Source organism: Zonotrichia albicollis, chromosome 22 (assembly GCF_047830755.1).
Source record: "Zonotrichia albicollis isolate bZonAlb1 chromosome 22, bZonAlb1.hap1, whole genome shotgun sequence".
Classification (NCBI taxonomy): Eukaryota; Metazoa; Chordata; class Aves; order Passeriformes; family Passerellidae; genus Zonotrichia; species Zonotrichia albicollis.
In genome coordinates this window covers 10782011-10804456 of record NC_133840.1, presented here as the reverse complement: position 1 = coordinate 10804456, position 22446 = coordinate 10782011, and the positions used below count along the sequence as shown (strand labels likewise).

Sequence of the window (22446 nt, the reverse complement as noted above, 5' to 3'; positions counted from 1 at the left end):
CAACACTACTGCATGGAACAGCTTCATTAACAACTGATTAATGAGCTCCAGGAAGGGGCCAGAGAAGCATTCCAGCTTTGTCTCCCATTGTCATGGCAGTGGCAGCTGTCAGGGATCATTCTGAGCCCCGCTCGGAACAGGGCAAACACATGTGCCTGTGTACCCAAACACACCAGCAGTGCCCTCCTGGAAGCTGCCAACTTATTTAAATGCCCACCTATCTGAAAATTCCAGTTCATTAGCCAGGAAATGGTTGTGCAGAGAGTTATGGTCTTGTTGGAAGGGGCAAAGACAAACCACTTACCAATCCTGAGCTTTATTCTGATGCTCACCATATGTTCTTGCTGAACTACAAACATAACAAGAAATGCCAGCATGTATCTTTATTTGTCCATAAATAAACTCAAGCTCCCTCTACCAGAGAAAATCCTTAATGTTTGGATTTGCAGAAAAAGACTTTATAAAGAAATTGCCTTCCTAGCACCAAGCTCATGAATCAGCTTAGATTCAGTTCTGGAACTCCAGATCTTTAACCTGCTGCCATGCTGTTGTGCTCAAGGTGTTAAACACAGCAAACCAAGAAATTAAAGAATTGTGAAATCAGGTATTACTGACACAATATCCTCTGAGGCTCTTGCTCAGCATCTTATTTGCCTATTTATGAATTGCATGTTAGTGCTAATTTCCAGTGACAAGCTAAATATCAACATGATCATCTTCAGTGCTTCCCAAAGTTGGAGAGAGGGGCACACGAAGGCAGCAGCCCAGGGTGGTACTCAGGGGAGCTGTCTGTGCACACAGAGCTCTCCACAGCGAGCCCCGTCTGCATGGCACATCCAGTCACTGCACCCCTGCATTCCCTAGGCAGCACTTAAACCCCTGGGAGCAAACAAAAGCATTTTAAAATGGATAGAGTGGTTCAAGAATCTCTGTTTCACCTGCCCTCAGCAAAACTCAGGCTCTAGAGAGGAAGAGCCTCCCAAAATACTGCTGAAGGAATTGATCCCAGCCTTGCACGAGTGCACACAAATTGGCTGCTGCAGAAATGCACTCCCAAGGGGCAGCCTTGCACTGAGGCTCCAGCCCTGCAGCCACCTCACATGCCAAACCTCCCCTCCTCCAGCTGATCTCCCTGATGAAATTCCATGAAATTCACAATGAGTTAAAGGTGCAGAGGAAAGGTCAGCAGCACAAATCCAGCTCTGTTTAACTGTCACAGAAGGGGGGAGTCTCTGGAAGGCCACCAAAGAGCACCAAGCTCAGCTGGGAGAGACCTCCCTGGCTGGCCCACAGCTCCTCACCTGCTGCCTGCTATCTGCATGCAAACAGGAATGCCATATTAAAGGCTCCTCAAATTCCTGCTGATTTAGCTTTAAGTCACTGAACCATATCTGCCTTGCCTGGTGGTTTGTATTTTTAGTATCTCCTTCCCCCATTGTTGTCCTCTCTTCCCCTTTTCTTTGCAATACCCCAGTTCAACTTTAAATCATTTGTTTAACACAGCTGCAGCAAGATTTAACAGAATTAGCAAGAACTATATCCCATGCCTCAGGAGCTGGCTGGTAATTCTGTGCATGGATTAGAGAGCAGCAAAAAAAAGGACAGAGGATAAAGGACAGCTGCCAGAATTGTTCTGTTACACTAAAAAGCAAAGGGGCACACACAAACAATTCCTGCTGGGAATTACTGTCCAACAAAAGCCTGTCTGGCTCCATGGCCAGAGGCCACCACTGCCTGTTTGAGATTCATTTTATCATGTGAAAGCAGCAGCTCCCAAGCACAGGCTACTCCCTCAGCCTACAAAAGCATTGCCACAGCCAGGGATATCTCCTCTACCATTAACAAAAATAAGTATCTTATTTCTTTCTGTATCTATAATATATAAATAGATGATAATTTGTTTTTATTAATGTAGCTAAATATATTCTACAAATAAGTTATTTGGAGAACATCATCTCTATGTCAGCAAGTGCTGCTATAGCCAGTGAAGGAATTCTTTATGAATGGTCCTTTGAAGTACTTTAATTACCAAGTAGCCAATTATGGAAGCCTAAGTCAGTTTTCACACTGCCGAGAGACTGATTTTTAGACATGATCCACACTGCACCTGTTTAGAAGTGAAAAATGCAACTTTCTTTTCTTAAGGTCCCTCTCCTCACATACAAAGCCACTCCTCAGTGACCAGTGCAACCTCCCACTCAACACTGACAACCTGAAGGTACAAACAATTGGCACCAAATCACTCAAACACTTTTCAACAGCAACGCTGAAACTGAAGCAAAGCCAGAGTAACCTCCTACCACACCCTAACTCAGTTCTTATTAGTGCAACTCTGACACAAAATCCTCTTACAGGCAAAGACATCTGTAAACCAAGCAAGTGTAAAATGACAAAAAAAACCCAACCCACACTGCATGGAAAAATCCCAAAGGATTAGTGTCAGAAAATGTTTGGCAGCAAGAGATTGGGAAAAACCATGAAGGCCTAACAGAAGAGTGGCTACACCAGTCACTGCAGGGCGGGTGTTGAAGCAGATCTGCTGCAGGAAGATTTTGTTATTCAAGCTTTTCATCTCCTTCCTCCACATCCTTCAGGCTGAGCACTTCCAGGGATCCTTTCCCTTTTGTCTCACTGCGGATCAGCTCGTCGATCTCCCTGAAGCAGCCTGGGTCAATAAGGCACACCTGCAATGTTCCACATTTCATCAATCAGCCAAGAATGTTTGCATTTCATCAGCCCTACCCAAGGCCTAGCATTCACTTTCATTAAAACAATCCTAGTTAGTTACTGAGGAGGACTCTGAAGAGTTGACAAACTCTGTCTGGCAGCAAACTTTCCACAGAGTTCCAGTTGCCCATGCTGGACATGGCTTTTGCCAGTTGGGATTGCTGGACTCTAATCTGCTTGTATGAAGATTTTAATACCAAATTTTGCTTTACCACCACCAACTTAAAAAAAAAAAAAATTAGCCACCCTTAAAATCTAGACAGAAGTCACCCAAATAAGTAACAATAATATTTCACATACAGGAGAGACTTATCAGTGTTGCATGATCATCACTGCTAAGGGGAATTGCACAGTGCACTCCTCAGCGTGGAGCAGCAACCTCTGGATGCCAAAGGCTGCTTCCATGCCCACATCACTAGGATTGTGTGAAATTAAAAATTCCCAACCACAGCTCTCATTCAGGATCTTGGGTAAGCCTTCAGTTCATCTAAACAGCTTCCATATATGAATTCATCTCCTAGTAAAATACACATGTGTAGTTCAAATCAAACCTGAACCCCAGGGACTGCTTTTTGCTTACCATTTCCAGCTGTTCCTGGAAGTCTTCACTCTCAGTAACTTTAATCAGTGGCTTCAGCTTCTCTTTCAGTTTCTTGCCCTCTTTTGCTGGCAAGATAAATCTCAGCCTCATGTGAGCACGTTCAATCTGCATGGTCTCCTTCAGCTGCCTGATCACTTCCAGGGCCTGTTGGACAAGAAAAAGACCACTTGCACACCTGCTTAAAACCCAGCACCCAGATCCAAATCTCAAACCAGCTTCAGAGCCACCTCTCAGTGCTGGTCACTGCTGCTCTGCTGTCATGCTCTTTTGACAGATGAACAAGAAAAAGCTGACTTGTTGTTTGTGATCACTTTGAACACTTAAAAGCTGTCTGAAATAAAATTAAATAGCTGTACTGCAAAACACCACAAACCCACATGGCTCAAATGCAAAACTGATATACTCCTCAATTAGCATAAATCATAAACCTTTTATTTCTGCTCTAAGTGTATCACTGTTGGCTTTTCTCCTTTCTTTCTCCCCTCCCTGAATTCTCAGCAAACAAATTGACAGAGTTGCAGGAGCTGCTTCTCTGCAGCACTCAGCTGCCAGATGGCTGAGTAATCCCTGTGCAGGCCTCAGATCCCAGCGCTCTGCTGATCCCTCTGTGATGACACCCGAGGAATTGCACTGGGTGGCAGCACCTCGGAGCAGGAGCTGCTCCTGCAGGAACCTCACCTGCTGCTTTGTGCTCTTGTTGGGTTTGACAGAGTAGTGGATGTCCTTCATGGCCCTCTCGATGAGGATGACAGTGTAGGGCCGCTTGGTCTCGGGGTTCACGCACTTGTCAGCCACGATGGTGGCGATGTCGCGGAACATCTGCTCCAGCTGCGTGTGCCGCTCCTTGTCCGACACCTGCAGCTCCCCTTTGGACAAAATCTGTTTTACCCACAGAAACCCGTTAGTGAACGTCCTGGATCTCAAGAGTGACAAGTTACATTTGACAACTTTGAGTAACTTTGTTAAATTTGACAACTGCTGGAAAAGTTGGGTGAGATTTGAAGTGCAGAAAGCAATAATCAAATTAATAATGTGAATCATTTCAACAGACAGCATTGGAAAGGCTTCAGACAAAAAAAACTCACCCCAGAAACACTAAACAGCAGCAAGAGAAGCACAGATTTCACAGAATATCTTAAGCTGGAAGGGACTCCTCAAGGACCACTCAGTCCAGCCCTGGCCCTGCACAGACACCCCAACAATCCCACCCTGGGCATCCCTGGAAGCTCTGGCAGCCTCAGGGCTGTGCCCATTCATTCCCTGGGCAGCCTGGGCAGTGCCAGTACCCTCTGGGGGAAGAACCTTTCCCAAAATCCAACCTGCCCTGGCACAGCTCCAGCCCCTCCCTGGGCGCTGTCCCTGTCCCACAGAGCAGAGATGGGAGCTGTCCCTTGGGAGGAGCTGCAGACCCCAATGAGGTCTGACCTCAGTCTCCTCAGGCTGAACAGACCAAGTGCCCTCAGCTGCTCCTTGTGTGGCCCCTCCAGGCCCTTCACCTTCTTTGTAGCTCTCTTTGGACTCTGACAGCTTCAGACCTCTCTTATATTGTGGCACCCAAAATTGCCCCAGAGCAGAGTAGGACAATCCTCTCCCTGGCCCAGCTGTTGAAACTGGGCCTGGTGACCCCAGGAGAGGGATGTCCGTCCTGGCTGCCAGGGCAATGCTGACTCAAGAGATTTACTGAAATCCTATCAACCACAGCAGGTCCATAGTTCATATCTCACCAGAAAGGACTAAGATATTAGATCTGTTACTTACACCTAAGTGAGCTCTCCAATGTAAGCAACTGTCCCTTTCTTTTCTCTGCATTCTTAATAATTTATCTTATTTGAGGAACTCTTCAGTGCTGGCTGTGCCCAGACACATCAGTGCATGCAAGTTGCATGTTAGACAGAATTCTTTCCAGCCACACATATATGCCAAATTTAAAACTATAAAACAGAGCTACAGCTCCTTTTTATCCATTTCTTAACAACCAACCCTTTCACCTATGGCAGCATTCTAGAAACACCCTTCAGTACAAACCAACTTAACTTAGTGACTAAATCTTCTCACAACTTTTATAAAGCAAAGTGTGTGAAACCTACCATCTTACAGATTTCTGTCTGGTCATCTGTTCCAAATGCTTTAACCAGATCTTCCTTCTTTGCCACCTGGCCTTTGGAGACATTGACAAACACTGTGTGTGTCTGCAGGACCTCGTCGAGATCTTTCTCCCTAGAGATTAAGACAAATGTAGAAAACTCAGAATAATCCCAGAATGATGCCAGTGCCATGGTCAGGGGCACCTCCCACTGTCCCAGGTGCTCCCAGCCCTGTCCAGCCTGGCCTTGGGCACTGCCAGGGATCCAGGGGCAGCCCCAGCTGCTCTGGGCACCCTGTGCCAGGGCCTGCCCACCCTCACAGGGAGCAATTCCTCATTCCAAATATCCCATCCATCCCTGCCCTCTGTCACAGTGAAACACTGCCCCTCGTCGGGGCACTCCGTGCCTTGCCCAAGCCCCTCTCCAGCAAAGCAGCAATGCCAGCTGCGTTCAGCGAGGAGAGAGAGCTCCCGCTGCCCCTGGCTGACTCAGCACAGCTGGAACCTTCCAGCACAGCGCTGTCGCTGCCCAGGCACGGGCACGGCGCTCCCGTTACCGGCCCCGCGCCTCCTCCCGGGGTCAGACCGGGGCCCGGGGCCGCGCACGATCCCCGGCCCCGCAGCCGGGTGCCGGCTCCCGGGTCACTGCCGACCCCCCTCCCACACCCCGGGCCCTTCCCGGTCCTCACACGGGCTCCCCTCCCGCGCCACTATCGAGTCCCCACACGGGGTGCCGGGTACGATCCCCTCACACCCGGGTCCCCACACGCACGGACCCTTCCCCGGGCCCCACGCCGGGCCCGAGCCGCCTCCCCGCCGGCTCCCCGGGCACTCACGCTCCGCTGCGCCAGCCCATGACCTTGTTGCGGTAACAGGCGATCTCGAAGCGCTTCCCGGCGCGCCGTGCCCGCACCACGGCCACATTGGTGAGGCGGATCTGGTTGGTGGGGGTGAAGATGGACATGGCGGCGACCGCCCGCTCCGCCCCCGGCCCGGCCCGGCAGTGAATGGCGGCACGGGCGGAAGGGGCGGGAGCGGCGCATGGCGGCCTGAGGGGAGCCGGGAGGGGAGCGGGTCAGTGACGGCGTGATGGCTGAATGTGGGAGGGAGAGAGAGCTGTGATGGGGGGAACACAATAACCGTGTCCGTGGGGTAATAACTGTGATAAATGTGTCCGGGGAGGTGGTAACTGTGACGGGGGATATAATAACCATGCTTGTGGGGTAATAACTGTGTGTGGGCTGATAACCGAGTTTGTGGGATAATCGTGTGTGTATGGGCTAATAACGGAGTTTGTGGGTTAATAGTGTGTGTATGGGCTAATAACCGAGTTTTTGGGATAATAACTATGTGTATGGGCTGGTAGCCGAGTTTGTGGGTTAATAGCGTGTGTAAGGGCTAATAACGGAGTTTGTGGGATAATAGTGTGTGTACGGGGTAATAACTGAATAATAGTGCGTGTATGGGCTGATAACCATGAGGAGATAGAACAGCCGTGTGTGTGAGTGGTTGTAACTGTGATCGGGTGCTGTGGAGGGAGATGAGGGCAGTGACCCTGGGGGTTTTATTAACCATGAGTGGTGTACGGGGGTAGGAACTCTGAGGTGAGGGGTGTTTAATAACTGAGGTGGTGTGGGATGATAACCCTGAGAGGCCGGGGAAGGTGGGGTAAAACCGTGGAGTATTTGGGGGAAAGAGGGGCATTAACCATGAGAGGAGGAATACCATGAGGGGGTGTGTGTGTTTGTGGGGTGATAATCGTTAGGGGTTGTGTAGTTGTGTAAGGGATAATAGCGAGCCTGTTTTGAAGCTAAAATTCTCTTCAATATATGTAGCATCTGTTGCATTTGAGGAAGTTGTGTAGAGGTTAAGGGAATCCCTATAGCTGGTTTGGGTAAAACTGGGAACACTGGGCAAGTGCTCTTGGCTTTTCTCTATTGTGAGTCTCGGTGTTGTTGCTGGAGGGCTGAAGGGCAGCCCCTTAAGCCTTGGCTCTGGTAACGAGCACCAGCCTGTACAAGTTTCCAGCCTCTTGGAAATACTTGCACTCTGTGCTCTTGACTGATATCTGCAAAAACAAGATCCAAGCTGCAGATGACAGTAGAAGGGTGTTAGCTGTGTTCCTCAGTCAATAAATATCACAAACCAGCCCTTTTGGAGTGCCTGAATATTCCATATGAAATAGATATTCACAGACACCCTGCAGGTGTATTCCTGACTGGGCCCTGAATGTTCTGAACCAACATGAAACATCTCAGTGCCTCCAAATCAAGCTTCACTTGCATCATAAAATTCTGTGAAAGTGTTTCCAATTGAATCTGTGTTTCAGTCTGCCCTTGAAGCTCTGTTTGTAACCAGTGTGACATCAAATGTCTGTAAGCAAGGGTTGTGTTCAGCAGAAAGTTCTGTGCAGGTGATTTCCTCCTTGGACTGGAGCTTTCTCATTCCAGAGAACTGCATTTGTTGGGTTTGTGTAAAACTAAAGCCAGTATGATCCAGTGGATGTTTCACGAGGACTTTTTCCTTTCAGGCACTTGGACAGCACAAGTATTTCCTGCTTTCCCTTGTAACAGAGCTGCCCTAGAAGGGAAGAGCCCAGAGTTTCCCTCTGACAGTATGGAATGCTAGCTTGGAGCTAATCTGACACACCTGAGGAGGTAAAGGCTTCTTTATTCAATTTTAGTGCCTTGTCTTTAGCCAGATGCTGTTTTCTGCAAAGCCTGGGCAATGGCTGATAATGTGAGGCTGTGGGTACTGTGGGATTGTTTTGTGTGTGCTCATTGCATACTCACTCTGTAGGAACCTGTGACATTCCAGATTTAGATGTCTCAATGGATATGTGGAGCTACTTCCATACTTGCCTGGTGTCCATATGGCTGCACAGACTGTACATCTATTCTGCTGTTGCTCTTGGGATCAGCCTTTGGATTGTCATTCACTTCACCACCACCAGAGCCAAAAAGAAGGTAACTGAGTCTGTCAGCACTTCTCTGAGAGACCCCAAAAACCTGGGTGGGAGTGAGAAGTTACTGGATAAAGGCACCTGCCATAGGCCTGTTGAGGGTGTTGCACATCCCAAATGCAGTTTGGTTATCTGGTTATGATCCTCAGCCTGGCTTGTTTGTGTCTGTGGGTCACTGAATGCTCTTGTTGCTGTGATGTTGGGGCAGAGCTCAGCAGGACACACCTCACACTGTTCCTGGGAGAATGTGTCCCCCTGGATTGCTCTGTCACTCCAGGTAAACCCCTCTGCCTGTGCCCAGGGTTTGCACCTTCATGTTTTCATGATGCTCGTGGCAGGGTTGGGCTGGTTTTGGGATGGGAGGGAATTAGGCCATTCAGGAGTTGAAAACCTCTTCCTGCAGGTGGGTAAAGATCTGCTGCAGGACTTGGAAGGTTCAGCTGGATCCTGCTGCCTCCTGGACAAGTGGGTGTTGTAGCATGGCTTGGTCAGGAGCACAGGTCCTGGTGTGTTTGTCTGGGTGTGAGGGGAACCAGAATGCTTTGACTGTTGCTGAGAGTGGCCCCAGGATTTGAGTTTTAAATGCTCTTGGTTTGACAGCCCTTGGAGAAGGGTGAGCAGTCCCGTGGGAGCCCCTCTGCCCCTGAGGGAGCATCAGACAAACTGGGCAATGGATGTGCCCCCCGTCAGGCACAGAGGATCCATGTTGCTGGAGTGAAGATCTTCTATGGCTCTCAGACTGGCACAGCAAAGGTATTTGTACTTTTATTGCACATCTGTGAAATTGCTTTGAAATATTGTTGGGATCTGAGAACCTTGCTTGCCTTAAAACACTGCCCTGGGTACAGATCTGGGAGTTCATCAGTGCATTCGTTAGCTTCTTACAATCATTGCCCAACATGCAAGATGAGTGAAAAATTAAATAAAAATAACAATTTTCTTTCTCCCTTTAAGCAAGGCATGCAGTAGAGATTGATTATAAACTAGAAGTTCACTCTAGCACTATAATTGTAATTTTCTAGCAAGACTTTATAGAGAGAAGTGCTGGATTTGGTGCTTTCTCATGAAGAAATGTAATTTGTGTGTGTAACTGTGACATTATAATGTTGGAACTCTCAGCCAGTGTACTTTAACACAAACCATCTTTGCTTTAATGTGAGGAATGGCAGTGCCAGTGTCCAGGCCCCCTGTGTCATTATTCTTCCTTTGCTGGGAGAGGTCTCGTGGCTGAGCACAGCAGGGCTTGTGGGGCTTGAAGTAATTGATACCTTCCAATGTTTCTTTGTTCAGAGATTTGCCAAAGCTCTGGCTGAAGCTGTTTTTTCCCTTAATTTGCCTGTGGAAGTCATTAACATGGAAGACTATGATCCAGAAGATGGTTTAGTGGAGGAGGTGGGTATGGCATAAACACCAGTAACAAGTACAAATTTTTCCTGGGGTTGTCAAGGCTATTGCCCTCTTGTATTTCTCTCCTGTTGTTCTGGAAATCCCCAAAGCTTTGTGTTGAATTGCTTCCCTACCTTTGCAAATGTAGCCCATCAGCCCTCAGCAGAAAATGTCTATATTTTGAGAATTTCAAAGCATCAGTTGGACATTTTGCTGTGACAGTGACTCTGCATGAGCCAGTTCTGTAACTCAGGGGTGAGCTGGGTGAGAGTGGCTGCCCCAGGTGCTCTGTACACCTGGGCAAGGTTCAGAACCAGAACAGCAAATTCTGCAGTGATGCCTCTGCAGCCTTTAGAGGCTTTTAAGATAGAAACTCCTTGTGAGATATATTTATGTGTAGTAATCCTACATGGGTTTTTCCTGATGGGTTTTTCTTCTGTGATTATTGATAGTTGCTCCTTGAGAGTTTTAATTAATCCTAACAAAAAGTTTTGGTGGAAACTTCATGCTGGGAACTCCTTCAGGTGTCAGTATGAATTGCCAGCATTTGATACTGCTCCTAAGACACCTGTAAATGTGAGGTTGAGGAGTCTGAAATATTTATCCATGGGGCACTTGGGTTGGGTCAGGAAGCTGCTGATGGGGCTGGATGTCCAGGTTTGCTCTGTCACTGTGTCCCTGTTCAGCCTGACCTCTCTCTGCTAATTTAAGGTGCTGTGCAGATTGTTCAGCCCCCTTGGGATTGTCACCTGCACCATGCCACCCCAGCACCCCAGCCTTGTCTTTTGATTTCTCCCAGCTGCCTGGCTGTTGTAACTCTTTGCTTTAGAAGAAGGTTCTGGAAAATGCAGTGATTTGTTTATTTCCCCTCCTGTCCTGTTTGTGTGAGCAGACAAGCAGCAGGAACATCTGTGTGTTCCTGGTGGCCACCTACACCGAGGGGCAGCCCCCAGAGAGTGCAGTGTGGTTCTGCAAGTGGCTGGAAGAGGCAGCCAATGATTTCCGTGTTGGGAAGAGCTTCCTGCAGGGCCTGAGATACGCCGTGTTCGGGCTGGGCAACTCGGCCTACGTGGATCACTTCAACACAGTGAGTGTCCCTGCTTGGCCTCTGCTCCTCAGAGCTCAGCTGCATGCAGGGCATCCAGCCCCAATGAGCCTGCTGCTCTGGCTGGGATTGCAGCTGTTGTGCTGACTGGGTGAGGTGCTGGGTTTAGGGCATGGGCAGAATCTCAGAGCCACTGAGCTTGGGAAAAACCTCCAAGATCACTGAACCCACCGTGTGCCCCATGCCCACCTTGTCCCCAGCCCAGAGCTCTGAGTGCCACCTCCAGCCCTTCCCTGGGCACCCCCAGGGATGGGGACTCCAAACCTCCCTGGGCAGCTGTGCCAGTGCCGAGCCCCCTTTCCATGGGGAAATTCCTGCTGCTGTCCCCCCTGAGCTGCCCTGGCCCAGCCTGAGGCCGTTCCCTCTCCTCCTGTCCCTGTTCCCTGGAGCACAGCCCGACCCCCCCGGCTGTGCCCTCCTGTCAGGAGCTGTGCAGAGCCACAAGGGCCCCTGAGCCTCCTTTGCTCCAGGCTGAGCCCCTGCCCAGCTCCCTCAGCCCCTCATGGGGCTCCAGACCCTTCCCAGCTCCATTCCTTTCCCTGGACACCTCCAGCCCCTTGCTGTATTTCTTGAGGTGAGGGCCCCAAAACTGCCCCCAGCACTGGAGGTGCCTGAGCAGTGCCAGCACAGGGGACAGTCACTGCCCTGGTCCTGCTGCCACACCAGTGCTGCTACAAGCCAGTGCCATTGGCCTTGTTGGCCACCTGGGCAGTTCAGCTTTGAAGCAATTGGATTTCAAATGGGAAATGAGTCCCACAAGCACTGGAAGGTGTGGTAACACATTTGGTAAATCCTTATTGAGTTCATTTCCCAGCTTTGAAAACTTTCTGCAGTCACCTGAGGGCACAGCACTGTAAACTCTTGCTCTTGCTGCCTTCTAAATGTGGCTCCTTGATATGATGTGAGTTTTGGCTTTATTCCCTGATGTGAGCTGTGTCAGAATCTCTGCCTGGTCGTTGTTCTCATCTCACACAGAAAATTGGCATCACTTGTCACAGGTTGTGTTCAGAGCTGGGGCTGTGTGTCACACATGACTGTTCTGACCAACAAGCACCACACAGAGCAGTCTGTTCCCAGAGCCCCTCCCTTCAGCCCAGGGGTGGCAGAGGGATTTCCCAATGCAGTCTGAGGGGCTGTGGTGCTGGTCAGGCTACTCTGTGTCTGTGCTGAGCCAGTACCTGCGAGGGACTCCCCAGGCCCCTGCCCTGCAGTGCTGTGCAGCTCTCTGGCTCTTCCCAGGGCTGATCTTTGCTTTTCTGGTTGGCTGCTTGCACTTGGCCCTGGTTTAATTTCCTTTCCAACCCTTGCTCCTGGCCTAGGTTGCAAGGAGGATGGACAGGTGGCTGTGGATGCTCAGTGCCAGCAGGATCATGGCTCGTGCTGAGGGGGACTGCAATGTGGCCCAGAGCAAGCACGGCAGCATTGAGGCTGACTTTGAGGCCTGGAAGGACAAATTCCTCACTCGGCTCAGGGCACTCTGCAGGGGGGAGAAGAAGCCCTGCAGGGGGAAGTGCAAGAAGGGGAAATGCAAAACTCCAGGGAAGCAGAGCAAGGAGAGCTCAGACCGTGAACATGGGACGTCAGAACAGGACGATACTGAGGTACAGCCAAAATCCTTGAGGCCTTATTTTATTGGGAGCACTGTTTGACTTCTCCCCTTCTTCCTGCAGTCCAGAGGGCTGCTGTGGGAGCCTGGTACTTGTTCTGGAGCAGGGGGAAAGCAGAGCTGAGATCCCATGGCAATAACAAGTAGAACGAGCCATCTGAAAAAAGGACCAAAGAGTTAGTGATGGAGCCAGGCTGATGGCATTTGTGTGATGAGGGAGTCCTGCTCCTGGCTGGGGACAGATGCTCCAGGGAGCCAGGCTGTGTTCTCAGCAGAACCTTTGTCCCAAGGCCAAGGGGACCCTTCAGTTCCCTGTGAGTTATTAACCTGCTTCTACTTCAACCCTGTGAAGCTCAGCTGCTCTGCCTGTATCCCAGGGTTTTCCAAAGGCAGCTGGGGTGTGTTACCTGAGCAAGTCCTGTATGTCCTTTGTGTGTGTCTGCCTGTAATCATTTCTCTCTTCTGGAGTGTTTATTGATTGCAGATTTTGACTAAGAAATCCTCTCTATTGCTCTCCAGTGCAAGACCCAGAGCTGCTGTAGCACTTTAATCCTCCCTCGAGCCATACACTGTGGGTTGGGAGTTATTGCTGGGTTGAATTTTGTAGGAAAGTAAATGGTTCTTCTGGCTGGGTTTGGGAGTGCTGACTGCTGCAGAGCAGGAGGAATAAATCTCACTGTTAGCAAGGCACTTGGGTTTAAAGGGGTTCAGGGTTCCATATCCATCCTACAGGTTTTTGGTAGGCTATTGCTTGTTTTGAGTGGTCTTTACTGATGAGGAGAGCTCATTTCACTGGTTAGCTTAGTCTTACATTTAACAGTGAGATGAATGCTTTATTTTTTTCCCCTGCTCTCTCCCACAGGGAGAAGAAATGTTTGAAACCCCTAGTGAGGAGGAAGCTGGAGACACAAATTCTGTCATTGATGTTGAAGATCTTGGCAATATCATGGGCCACATGAAGAAAGCAAAGGTACTGCTGTTAAAGGGGGATGGAATGGTCAGGTCTTGTTCACTGAGCAGCTGGATTGATTAAAACATAACTGGCTGGATTTGAATCTGTGGGGTTTGGTTAGAGGGAGAGTAAAACATGAGCCATTGAAGAACCTGGCCCCAAAAAGAACATTTTTGAAGGAGTGTTGGATGTAGTCACAGACTGACTGCAGCTTGCTCAGCAAGCAAATGCTGCACTGATAACCTGGGACTTCCAGTCTGAGGGAAGATCTGCTTGCAGAGCTAACTCTGCATCTGGCTGCAAATCTCTGCACTGAGATTCCCAGTGCAGTGGCTGAACACAGGTCCTGTTCCTGTAGTGCCTGTGGGTTGTCACTGAAATGCAGGTGTGAGGGAGGACAGGGGCAGAGCTGCAGGTGCAGCAGGAACACCCAGCTTGCCTTGCTCACTGCTGCCCTAGGGTGAGGTCTGTGCTTCAGACACTGGGCCTGTCACACAGCCCTGTCACACATCAGTTCACACAGCCCCAGCTCCTGCTCCATCTTGCTGGGTGTGTTCCCAGTGGTTCTCTTGGTGTCCCTTTCCTGTGCTCAGTCTGAGCTGGGATGTGTCACACTCACCTCACTCACACCAAGCCCTGGGGACAGGGAGCAGCTGCAGGGCCTTGCTGTGCTGCCCAGTCTTTGCTGGCTGAGCAGTTGTTGGTCAGGGTGGCCTGTGGTGTGCTCTGAGCCCATCTGCTGACCCCCTTTGCTCTCAGTGCCCTTTGCTGTCATTGTGCTGTCATTGAGCTGCTGGCCATGCCCTTCTCACCAAGCTGACTCTGTAGTGACACACGTGGTGTGTTCCTAACCCTGAGTGTGTCTGCACTGTGGGGTTTTCACAGCTCTTTCCCAACATGGGGCCCTGGCACAGGGTGCCCAGAGCAGCTGTGGCTGCCCTGGATCCCTGGCAGGCCAGGCTGGATGGGTTTGGAGCAGCCTGGGGCAGTGAAGGTGTCCCTGCCTGTGGAATGAGATGGGCTCAGGTCCCTGCCAGTCCAAACTGTTCTGTGACTGTGTGAAAATCCAGCAATGTCCTCGGTGCTGTGAGCTGAGGTGGCACTGCTGGGCTCCCTGGAGGCAGGCTGTGCTCACAGGAGGGTGCTTGCAGAGCAGGAGCTTACAAGGGGAGCCTGGGGATCTCTGTTGGTGCCCTCAGGGAGGGGAAGGAGGTGAATCCAACGCTGCTGTTTGTAGGCAGCTCTGTGAGGAGAGCAGCCCCCGCGATGGGGCAAGGCTGTCAGAGGGATTGCTTGTGCACTGCAGCTCGTCAGGGAGGGCTGGGCAGCCTCTGGCTTCCCTTCGGAGGGAGAAAGGACCGCAGTTCCTCGTGGAGAGCATTAACACTGTTCTGTCTCCTCTCTCCTGCGCTCGCCACTAGAGGTCAGCGGCCCAAAGGGAGCGGGGTGCCGCGGCAGCTCCGGGGCCGTGGTGACAGCACTGGCACTGGCACCGTGGTGAAGAACTGGCACTGAGCTTTCCCTGACTGACAGAATATAGCAGCATCGTGATCGAGGAGCAGTGTAACCCGGGAAAAGCACGTATCATAGGCCAGTTTACAAATAAAATGTGAGCACAGCAATAAAATACTTTCTGCTGTTCACTGGCAGAAATCAGTGCTGAGGTCAGTGTGGTGTGGGTTTGTACACAGGCAGGGAAAGTTCACTGCTGGCTGTGCCTTGGCTGAGGCAGGAGCCAAACTGATTTATCTTCAGCCTTCCTGGTGCTCTGCTGGAGCAGGGAGAGTGTTGGCTGTGCTTGTGTTCTGCAGTAACTGTGACTCAGGGTGCTGTGGCCCAAGTGCCACCCTGGTCAGAGGGGCAGCTGCTGCCTGGGCACAGACACTCACCTGGGGCTGGAAGCTGCAGGTGTTGATCCTTTGGGCCTTTTCCTTGGAGGAGCTGGCAGGGCTGTTCTGCTGTGAGAGTTGAACTCTGCTCTCCTGCAGAGGATCAAATCTTGAGGGAGCAAGTGTTGGTGTGGGCCTGGGAGCTCACTCTGAGTGGGCATAAGGGCTCCTCTGTTGAAGTCCCATCCCCTTTGTAGGCTCTGAGAGGTTTCCTGTACCAGGTGAGTCGTTCTGCCTTTGGCCATTTTAGCCATTTTCCTCTCATGGCATGCTGGGCTGTGTAAAGTGGATGTGACACTCTTGTTTTCCCTGACCTGACCTGTTGTCCTGCAGGAGTCCTTGCCCACACAGCCAAGTGCTCTGGGATCTGAACTGCTCACACACAGGTGAAAAAGTCTGAGAGGAACTTTGGTATCTGAAGGGTTATGTCACAGACAGTTCTTCCTCCTCAGAGTTCCTTGGGTCTGGAATGTGCCTGACACTTCCCAGCAGGAGTTCTGTGGGTGTCATTGTTGGATATTCACCCCTCTGCCTATGGGATGTGGAGCAGCAGGTTCTGCCTTGTGCATTGTAGTTAATTTGAAATTGTTTTGGGTCCAGCTTTCATCTCTTGTGCATGGATTGGCTCTTGTGAGGCTCACCAGCAGGTAAGGCAGGCACAGATAGTCAGAATTCCTTATTGTCCTGCCTTTCTGGGATGAGGCTGTGGGGGATCTAATAAATCCTTGCTCACATCTCTGCTGGTCATCTTCATTTCATTTTGCATCTCCCTTTTGCTGTTTGCCTTGACAGAAATCAAGGCTGAGATTTGTTTTACAGCTTCCCCCCGCCCCATATTCTGCAGGTTTGTAAGGTGCTGTCAGGGGGCTTGAAGCAGGTGCTGGATTCCTGCAGCCACTCTGACCAGGCAGAGGGATTCAGGAGTTCCAGGGCAATGCCAGGACCTCTCTGCCAGGTTGAATTGTAGCTGTTACAGACTGAGCTAGAGAAGAGATGGATTTTTGAAGAGCTGCTGAGTGTGAAGTTTCACAGTTCATGGTGATGGTGCCTTCTGCACACTGAGTGTGAGCCCAAACTGACACAGGGTTGGGTAGATATTGGTAATATTTTCAACTATATTAACTGATAGCTGATCCAACAGCAAATTCCATGTCTGTTTACCAACTCTCATAATATGTGCTGATGGTTTTTAATGCCTTTAAGAATGAGGTGGACTTTGGAGTTTTGCAGTTGTGGCAGACTTTTCCTTTCCTGCAGAGTTCTTCCCTGATGTGGATTTGTCAGGGAAAGTGAACTCTGAGGGTGTTGGTGGCCTGCAAGGTGCCATTAATCACAGGGACACCAGTTCTTAGTGTGGATTATCTCCCCCAGCTGGGAGATCAGCTGGAAGCACAGATCCATCTACACTCATTCCCAGGGAATGGAATAACTTTATTAACCTTCACATTTCTAAACTTCAGCCATGAATAATAGCAATAATAATGTCCTGATTCCTTGTTTGATGGGTTTGGAAGCAATCAAAGGAGCATATTTGCTGATGCAATTTTGAGATGAATGCTCATGTTTTCTACAACAAGCAGTGTAATGATGCTGACAGGCTATTTGCAATGTAAAGAGAGAGGGGTTTATAGGAACACACTGAGAGTTTCCAGGAGCCAAACCCTGCCCCAGAGTGTTCAGTTTGTGTCCCTCTGTGTCCCCTGGTCCCTGAAAAGTCACCCTGGGTTGGCCAGTGTGAATCTCAGGAGCCTGGGGCTGCCGTGGGAGCCCAAACCTTGCAGCCCTGGGGGAAGGAACTCCTGAGGGAGCTGGGTTGGTTGGGGTGGGACAGTGGGCAGTGGGGTATTTAAGGCCTAAGGTTTACACACCAAGGCTCATGTGCAACTTTGTGCTACAGCTAGGAACTTTTTAAAGGAGGAAGAAATAATCAGTGATGTGTTAATCAAATGGAACAAAATTTGAATATGTAACTTTCAGTTAAAACTGATGTGGACAGATCCAAAAGCTTCAGCTTTTAATGGGTGAAGGATTCCTTTATGAAAAATGTGCCCTTATCTGCAGCAGCTGCTCTGGGCCAGATTCTGACCTGTGCTACTCTGGCTCAGAATTCAGTGAGAGTCTCCATTTTAAAATGAGCTTTAAGAAATTAAATTTAAACTTCTTGGGGACTACTTCTGTCATTAACAGCAGGGTTTGCCATAGGGACACTTCACCCTTCTCCTTCCCTGGGTTCAAGTCTTTTTTCTCTAAACCCTGGCTAATGGAAAGGATTACAACTGCTAAACAGAATTACAAGAGATCTTGAGGCATTTTCTGAGGAAGGCTTGTGAGTGATAAAAGGGAAAAAAGAACCCCAAAATAACTTTAATGTAACCTTTGTCTGGATGTGCAGTCTGCAGGCTCTGACATGTGATGTGCAGTGACTTCCTTGGTAAAGGCATTTGAGAGCTCTCAGTGTTTATTTGCAGCCTTTTCCTGACCACAGGAAAAGGAGATGGTCAGGACTGACCCTGCAGCAGCCCAGCCCTCCTGCTCACCATTTCTCACCAACTTTGTGCTCCATTTCTCAGGTAGTTTTCTTTTTCTGTGCATTTTTAAAATTTCCTGCTTGTCTAAAGACAGATTTGAGCAGATTTCCTGAACTTCTACAAATCAAAGCAGCAGAGCCTCTCTGCTGTGGAGCCAGGCTGGAGAGCTGGGGGTGCTCACCTGGAGAGGGATCCATGGAGAGCTCAGAGCCCCTGGCAGGGCCTGAGGGGGCTCCAGGAGAGCTGGAGAGGGACTGGGGACAGGGGATGGAGGGACAGGACACAGGGAATGGCTTCAAATGGACAGAAGGCAGGGCTGGATGGGATGTTGGGAATCAGGAATTGTTCCCTGTGAGGGTGGGCAGGCCCTGGCACAGGGTGCCCAGAGCAGCTGGGGCTGCCCCTGGATCCCTGGCAGTGCCCAAGGCCAGGCTGGGCACTGGGAGCACCTGGGACAGTGGGAGGTGTCCCTGCCATGGCAGGGGTGGCACTGGATGGGTTTTAAGGTTCCTTCCAACCCAAACCATTTCAGATTTCTGTGGTTTTTCACCACTTGAAAAATTGCCATTGAAATGAAATGTTCTTTTAGTCTTGAACTCATGGCAAAGAAAGAAATGGAGTGGAGAACTCTGTAAAGAGCCACTTGAAAAAGAAGCTGCAAAAGATGGCAGGAGTATGGAAGGATGTGTGCTGCCTGCTCTGTGTGAGAGAGCAGAAGAGACTGAATGGAAAATCTTACTGGTTTGAATTTGAGCATTTGGGACTCTTGTTAAACTGTGTTAACTGGGCTTCAGCTGGGATTTTTGTAGCACAGAAGAAAGAAATAAAATGTGAAAATATGGCTCAGTTTTCAAGTATAAGCAGTCCCTTTTGGGTGGACACAGACACATTGTTAGTTTTGACTCCTTTGGTGCTTTTGAAAATCAATCTTCTTCCTGGCTTGTCCAAGGAAGTCTCCCAAATCAAACAAGCTCTGGCAGAGTCCCTCAGCAGTGTGTGAGCTGGAGCTGTGCTTCAGCAGCACCTTGTAAAAGCTGCCCTACAGCAGAGCAGTGCTGCTGGAGCTCAGAGCAGCACTCTGAACCCCCCTGCAGCCCTGCAGATACATTGGCAAGTTTTGACCTGTGATGTTTCTTGTCCTTGAGGACTTGAATCTACAAGAAAATGATGTTGTTGGGATCATTTTTGCCTCTGCATTTCATGGAAGATGCTCAGGGCCCTTTCAGGCTGATGCACTCGGATGGCAGCATAAGCTCCTGTCACTGCTTGTCAGCAGGAGTTGGGGATTTAAATGCTGTAAATGTCCAGAAATCTCAGCACTGACTTCTCAGACAAAGGGAAATAGAAAATTCCCTCCATGAGGATGGAGCTGCAGGTCTGCTTGCCTTTGCTCAGGTGGGAGCTGCTGCCTCAGGATAGCGCCAGGGACCTTCTGTATCCTACAGCATAGGGAGGCAGGGGGGGTTCCACCTCCTCATTTAAAATTCACGGGGGTTTCTACTTCAGGAGGGAAAAGTCCTGATTCTGAATTTGAGGTTTTTTTTGTTTGTTTTTTGATATCAGTCAGAACTTAGGGACTTTCACCATTTTGAAGGGAACCTACAAGGAGGATGGAGTGCCAGGACACAGGGAATGGCTCCCAGTGCCAGAGGGCAGGGCTGGATGGGATATTGGGAATTGTTCCCTGTGAGGGTGGGCAGGCCCTGGCACAGGGTGCCCAGAGCAGCTGGGGCTGCCCCTGGATCCCTGGCAGTGCCCAAGGCCAGGCTGGACAGGGCTGGGAGCACCTGGGACAGTGAGAGGTGTCCCTGCCAGGGCAGGGGTGGCACTGGGTGAGCTTTGGGGTCCCTCCTAATCCATTCCATGATTCTGTGCCTTTAGGGCCATTTTTTGAGAGCACCTGCCCCAGTTTTCCCTTCTGGCCTGGGCAGCTGATGTTTCACTCATGGCCAGGTTTCAGTCATTGCCCCGTTCCTCTCTCACTCCTTGTGCTGCTCTCAGCTCTCTGTGCTTCACTGGGCAGTGCTGGGGTGGGTGTGTAGCCTGTGATTATGCAGACTCTGGCAGGTGTTTTTAATAAGCTTTTCTGTCTGTTGGGCAGTTTGCTGGTTCTCAGGTCTGTGTGCTGCAGGAGCTCCAGGCTGTCTGTGCTGGTGACTGACAGCAGTGGGAGCTGGGGTGCTGTGGGATTGATGGGGTTCATCCCTGGCTCAGCAAATTGCAGCTCTGTCTCTGCCTGTCACAGCTGAATTGTGACAGCCACAGCTGTGTTCCTGCAGGAGGACACTCCCCAGGGTGCACCCTCTGCTCCTGTGCTTGTCTTCAGGGCTGTCTGTGCAGTGGGCCCCCTATCCCCATTTCCCCATGTGTTTCAGCCTTCCAAAAGGTTGTTTGTAAGGAAAGGAGTGCCATGCCTGTGGCAGCCTGGTGTCCCCATGTGGCTCCTGTCAGTGGTGCCCCTGCCAGAGCAGGCTGAGCAAGGGGAGGAGCTGCCAGCATTGCTGCCTGTCCTGCTGCCCCCGGGGCTTTGCTTCCAGAGCTCTGCTCTGTGAACTTTAACTCTGCTTCATGTCATTCATGAACTTTAACAGTTCATTGCCCAGCTCCTGGGGAAGTGTTGCTGATCCTTCTTGCTGCCAGGCAGCTTTTTCTGACAGCCTGGCCAGCGTTCCCTCAGTGCTGTTCTGTTAGGGCTGGCTCCAGCCCTGCTATCTTCCTGTTTGCTTAGTGCTTGTGCTGTTCTTTTGGGAAAAGGTCCTGGAGCTTGTTAGATGGATGAGGCTGTAAATCTGGCAGGGCCAGGGCTTCCCTTCGTGTGACCACTGGGAGGTTAAGCAGGAAAGAAGTTCAGTCATAATTGGGTGTAAATTATTTTCTGAGAGTAAAAGCTTTTGGGAGAGCTTTTTCACCCTGCCATGGCACATCAGTAAATAGAGCCACGAGGCTGAAAGTGCTAAATTCAGTTAATTTAGAGAATCATAGAATGGTTTGGGTTTGAAGGGGGACCTTAAAGCTCATCTTGTTCCATGGGCAGGGACACCTCCCACTGTCCCAGGCTGCTCCCAGCCCTGTCCAGCCTGGCCTTGGGCACTGCCAGGGATCCAGGGGCAGCCCCAGCTGCTCTGGGCACCCTGTGCCAGGGCCTGCCCACCCTCACAGGAAAGAATTTCTCCTTAATATCAAACTCTAATTTCCCCTCTGTCAGATGGAACCTGTTATTCCTTGTCCTGTCCCTCCAGTTCCTGGTGCAGGGTCCCTCTGTGCCTTCCCTGTGTCCCCTCCAGACCTTGGCAGGTGCTGTGAGGTCTCCACACAACCTCCTGTTCCCCAGGCTGACCAGCCCCAGCTCCCTCAGCCTCTGTGTGGAGTTTCAGGGTCTTTTTTATTTTTCTCCCCCCTGCACGGTCAGTTTGAAGAGTGTTTGATGGATAAAGTGGGAAACAAAGGGAGCTGTCGGGCACCTGGGCATCCTGGAAAACCACAGAATTCACAGAATCCCTGGGTTGGAAGAGACCTTAAACATCATCGAGTCCAACCCAGCTCCAACACCTGAACTAAGCCCTGGCACCCAGTGCCACATCCAGGATTTGTTAAACACACCCAGGGATGGGGACTCCAGCACCTCTCTGGGTAGATCATTCCAGAACTTTATCACCTTTCTGTAAAACACTTTCTCCTAATACCCAACCTGTGTTTCCCTTGGTGCAGCCTGAGGCTGTGAGCTCTGGCTGTGTCAGTGCTGCTGCAGACAGAGCCCAGCCCCAGCTGAGCACAGGCACCTTTCAGGAGCTGTGCAGTGATGGGGGCAGCCCTGAGTCTCCTTTTCTCCAGGCTGAGCACCCCCAGCTCCCTCAGGGCTTCCTCACAGGGTTTGTGTTCCCTCTCCAGCCTTGCTGTCCCCTCTGGATGTGCTCAGTGTCCCAAGGTCCTTCCCAAGCTGAGGGGCCAGAGCTGGAGAGGGCACTTCAGAGAGGAGGACAAGTGGCAGTGCCACATCCTGGGGGTCACCTTTGAGTTGGGAAGGCGGATTTGGAGGAAGCCCTTTGAAACACTGGGATTTGTCCTGGGGCAGGGAATGCTGAGGCCCTCACTCTTGTCAGGGTCCATGGAATTTGTGTTTTCCTTGCCTTGGGGCTGTGCTGCCTCTGCCTGTTGTGCTTCCTGTGAGAGGGAAAGGGAAGGGAATCCTTTTCCCTTCAGCTGCAGAGCAGGGGATCCCAGCTGAGCTTCAGCTGCCTTTATTCACAGCCAAACCCCTCCAGCCTGCAGTGGAGCTGAGCTGAGCCTTCCAAGGAATCAGGGGGTGTCCAGAGGTTTTCCTCATCTCTGGCCCCCTCCTTTGTGAGCTGCACCTCCAGTTTTTGGCAGTGGAATATTTCAAGGGCCTGAAAAGCAGGCTCTTGTCACTGCTTGCTTGATTTGTTATGGAAAGACAGTGATTTGCCTTGGATTTACTGCAGGGCTTTCTACTAAATCACCACAACTGGAGAAGTTTCCTCTGTGCAAAGTTAACTTTTTCCCCCTCCTCTCCAGCCCTCAATAACAGATCTGAAAGGTTTATTAAGCAAATAAGTGGAAATCCCTGTGCAGTGAATTCCATTTCCCAC

General features: G+C 50.4%; 2 protein-coding genes across 7 annotated transcripts in view; one reads left to right on the top strand and one right to left on the bottom strand.

Moving 5' to 3' along the window:
- Positions 1 to 300: 300 nt before the first annotated feature.
- On the bottom strand, positions 301 to 6381 carry SBDS (SBDS ribosome maturation factor). Its single transcript, XM_074557274.1, has 5 exons — positions 6248 to 6381; positions 5416 to 5545; positions 4007 to 4207; positions 3308 to 3472; positions 301 to 2684 (listed from the first exon to the last, which is right to left on the bottom strand). Exons 1-5 carry the CDS (start codon positions 6373 to 6375, stop codon positions 2556 to 2558), a joined length of 753 nt encoding a protein of 250 aa, XP_074413375.1. The 5' UTR covers positions 6376 to 6381; the 3' UTR covers positions 301 to 2555.
- TYW1B (tRNA-yW synthesizing protein 1 homolog B) overlaps positions 6376 to 22446 on the top strand; it is a 121793-nt gene continuing 105722 nt past the window's right edge. The window contains exons 1-8 of one of the 6 annotated variants that reach the window (XM_074557271.1): positions 6376 to 6485; positions 7942 to 8068; positions 8229 to 8377; positions 8974 to 9126; positions 9664 to 9765; positions 10652 to 10846; positions 12184 to 12465; positions 13333 to 13440. In XM_074557271.1, the coding sequence (XP_074413372.1) occupies positions 8243 to 8377; positions 8974 to 9126; positions 9664 to 9765; positions 10652 to 10846; positions 12184 to 12465; positions 13333 to 13440 (975 nt within the window). In that variant the 5' untranslated portion in view covers positions 6376 to 6485; positions 7942 to 8068; positions 8229 to 8242. Of the gene's footprint in view, positions 6564 to 7941; positions 8069 to 8210; positions 8378 to 8973; positions 9127 to 9663; positions 9766 to 10651; positions 10847 to 12183; positions 12466 to 13332; positions 13441 to 22446 lie in introns of those variants that run through there. The other 5 variants (XM_074557269.1, XM_074557272.1, XM_074557268.1 and 2 more) reach the window with 5 other exon arrangements.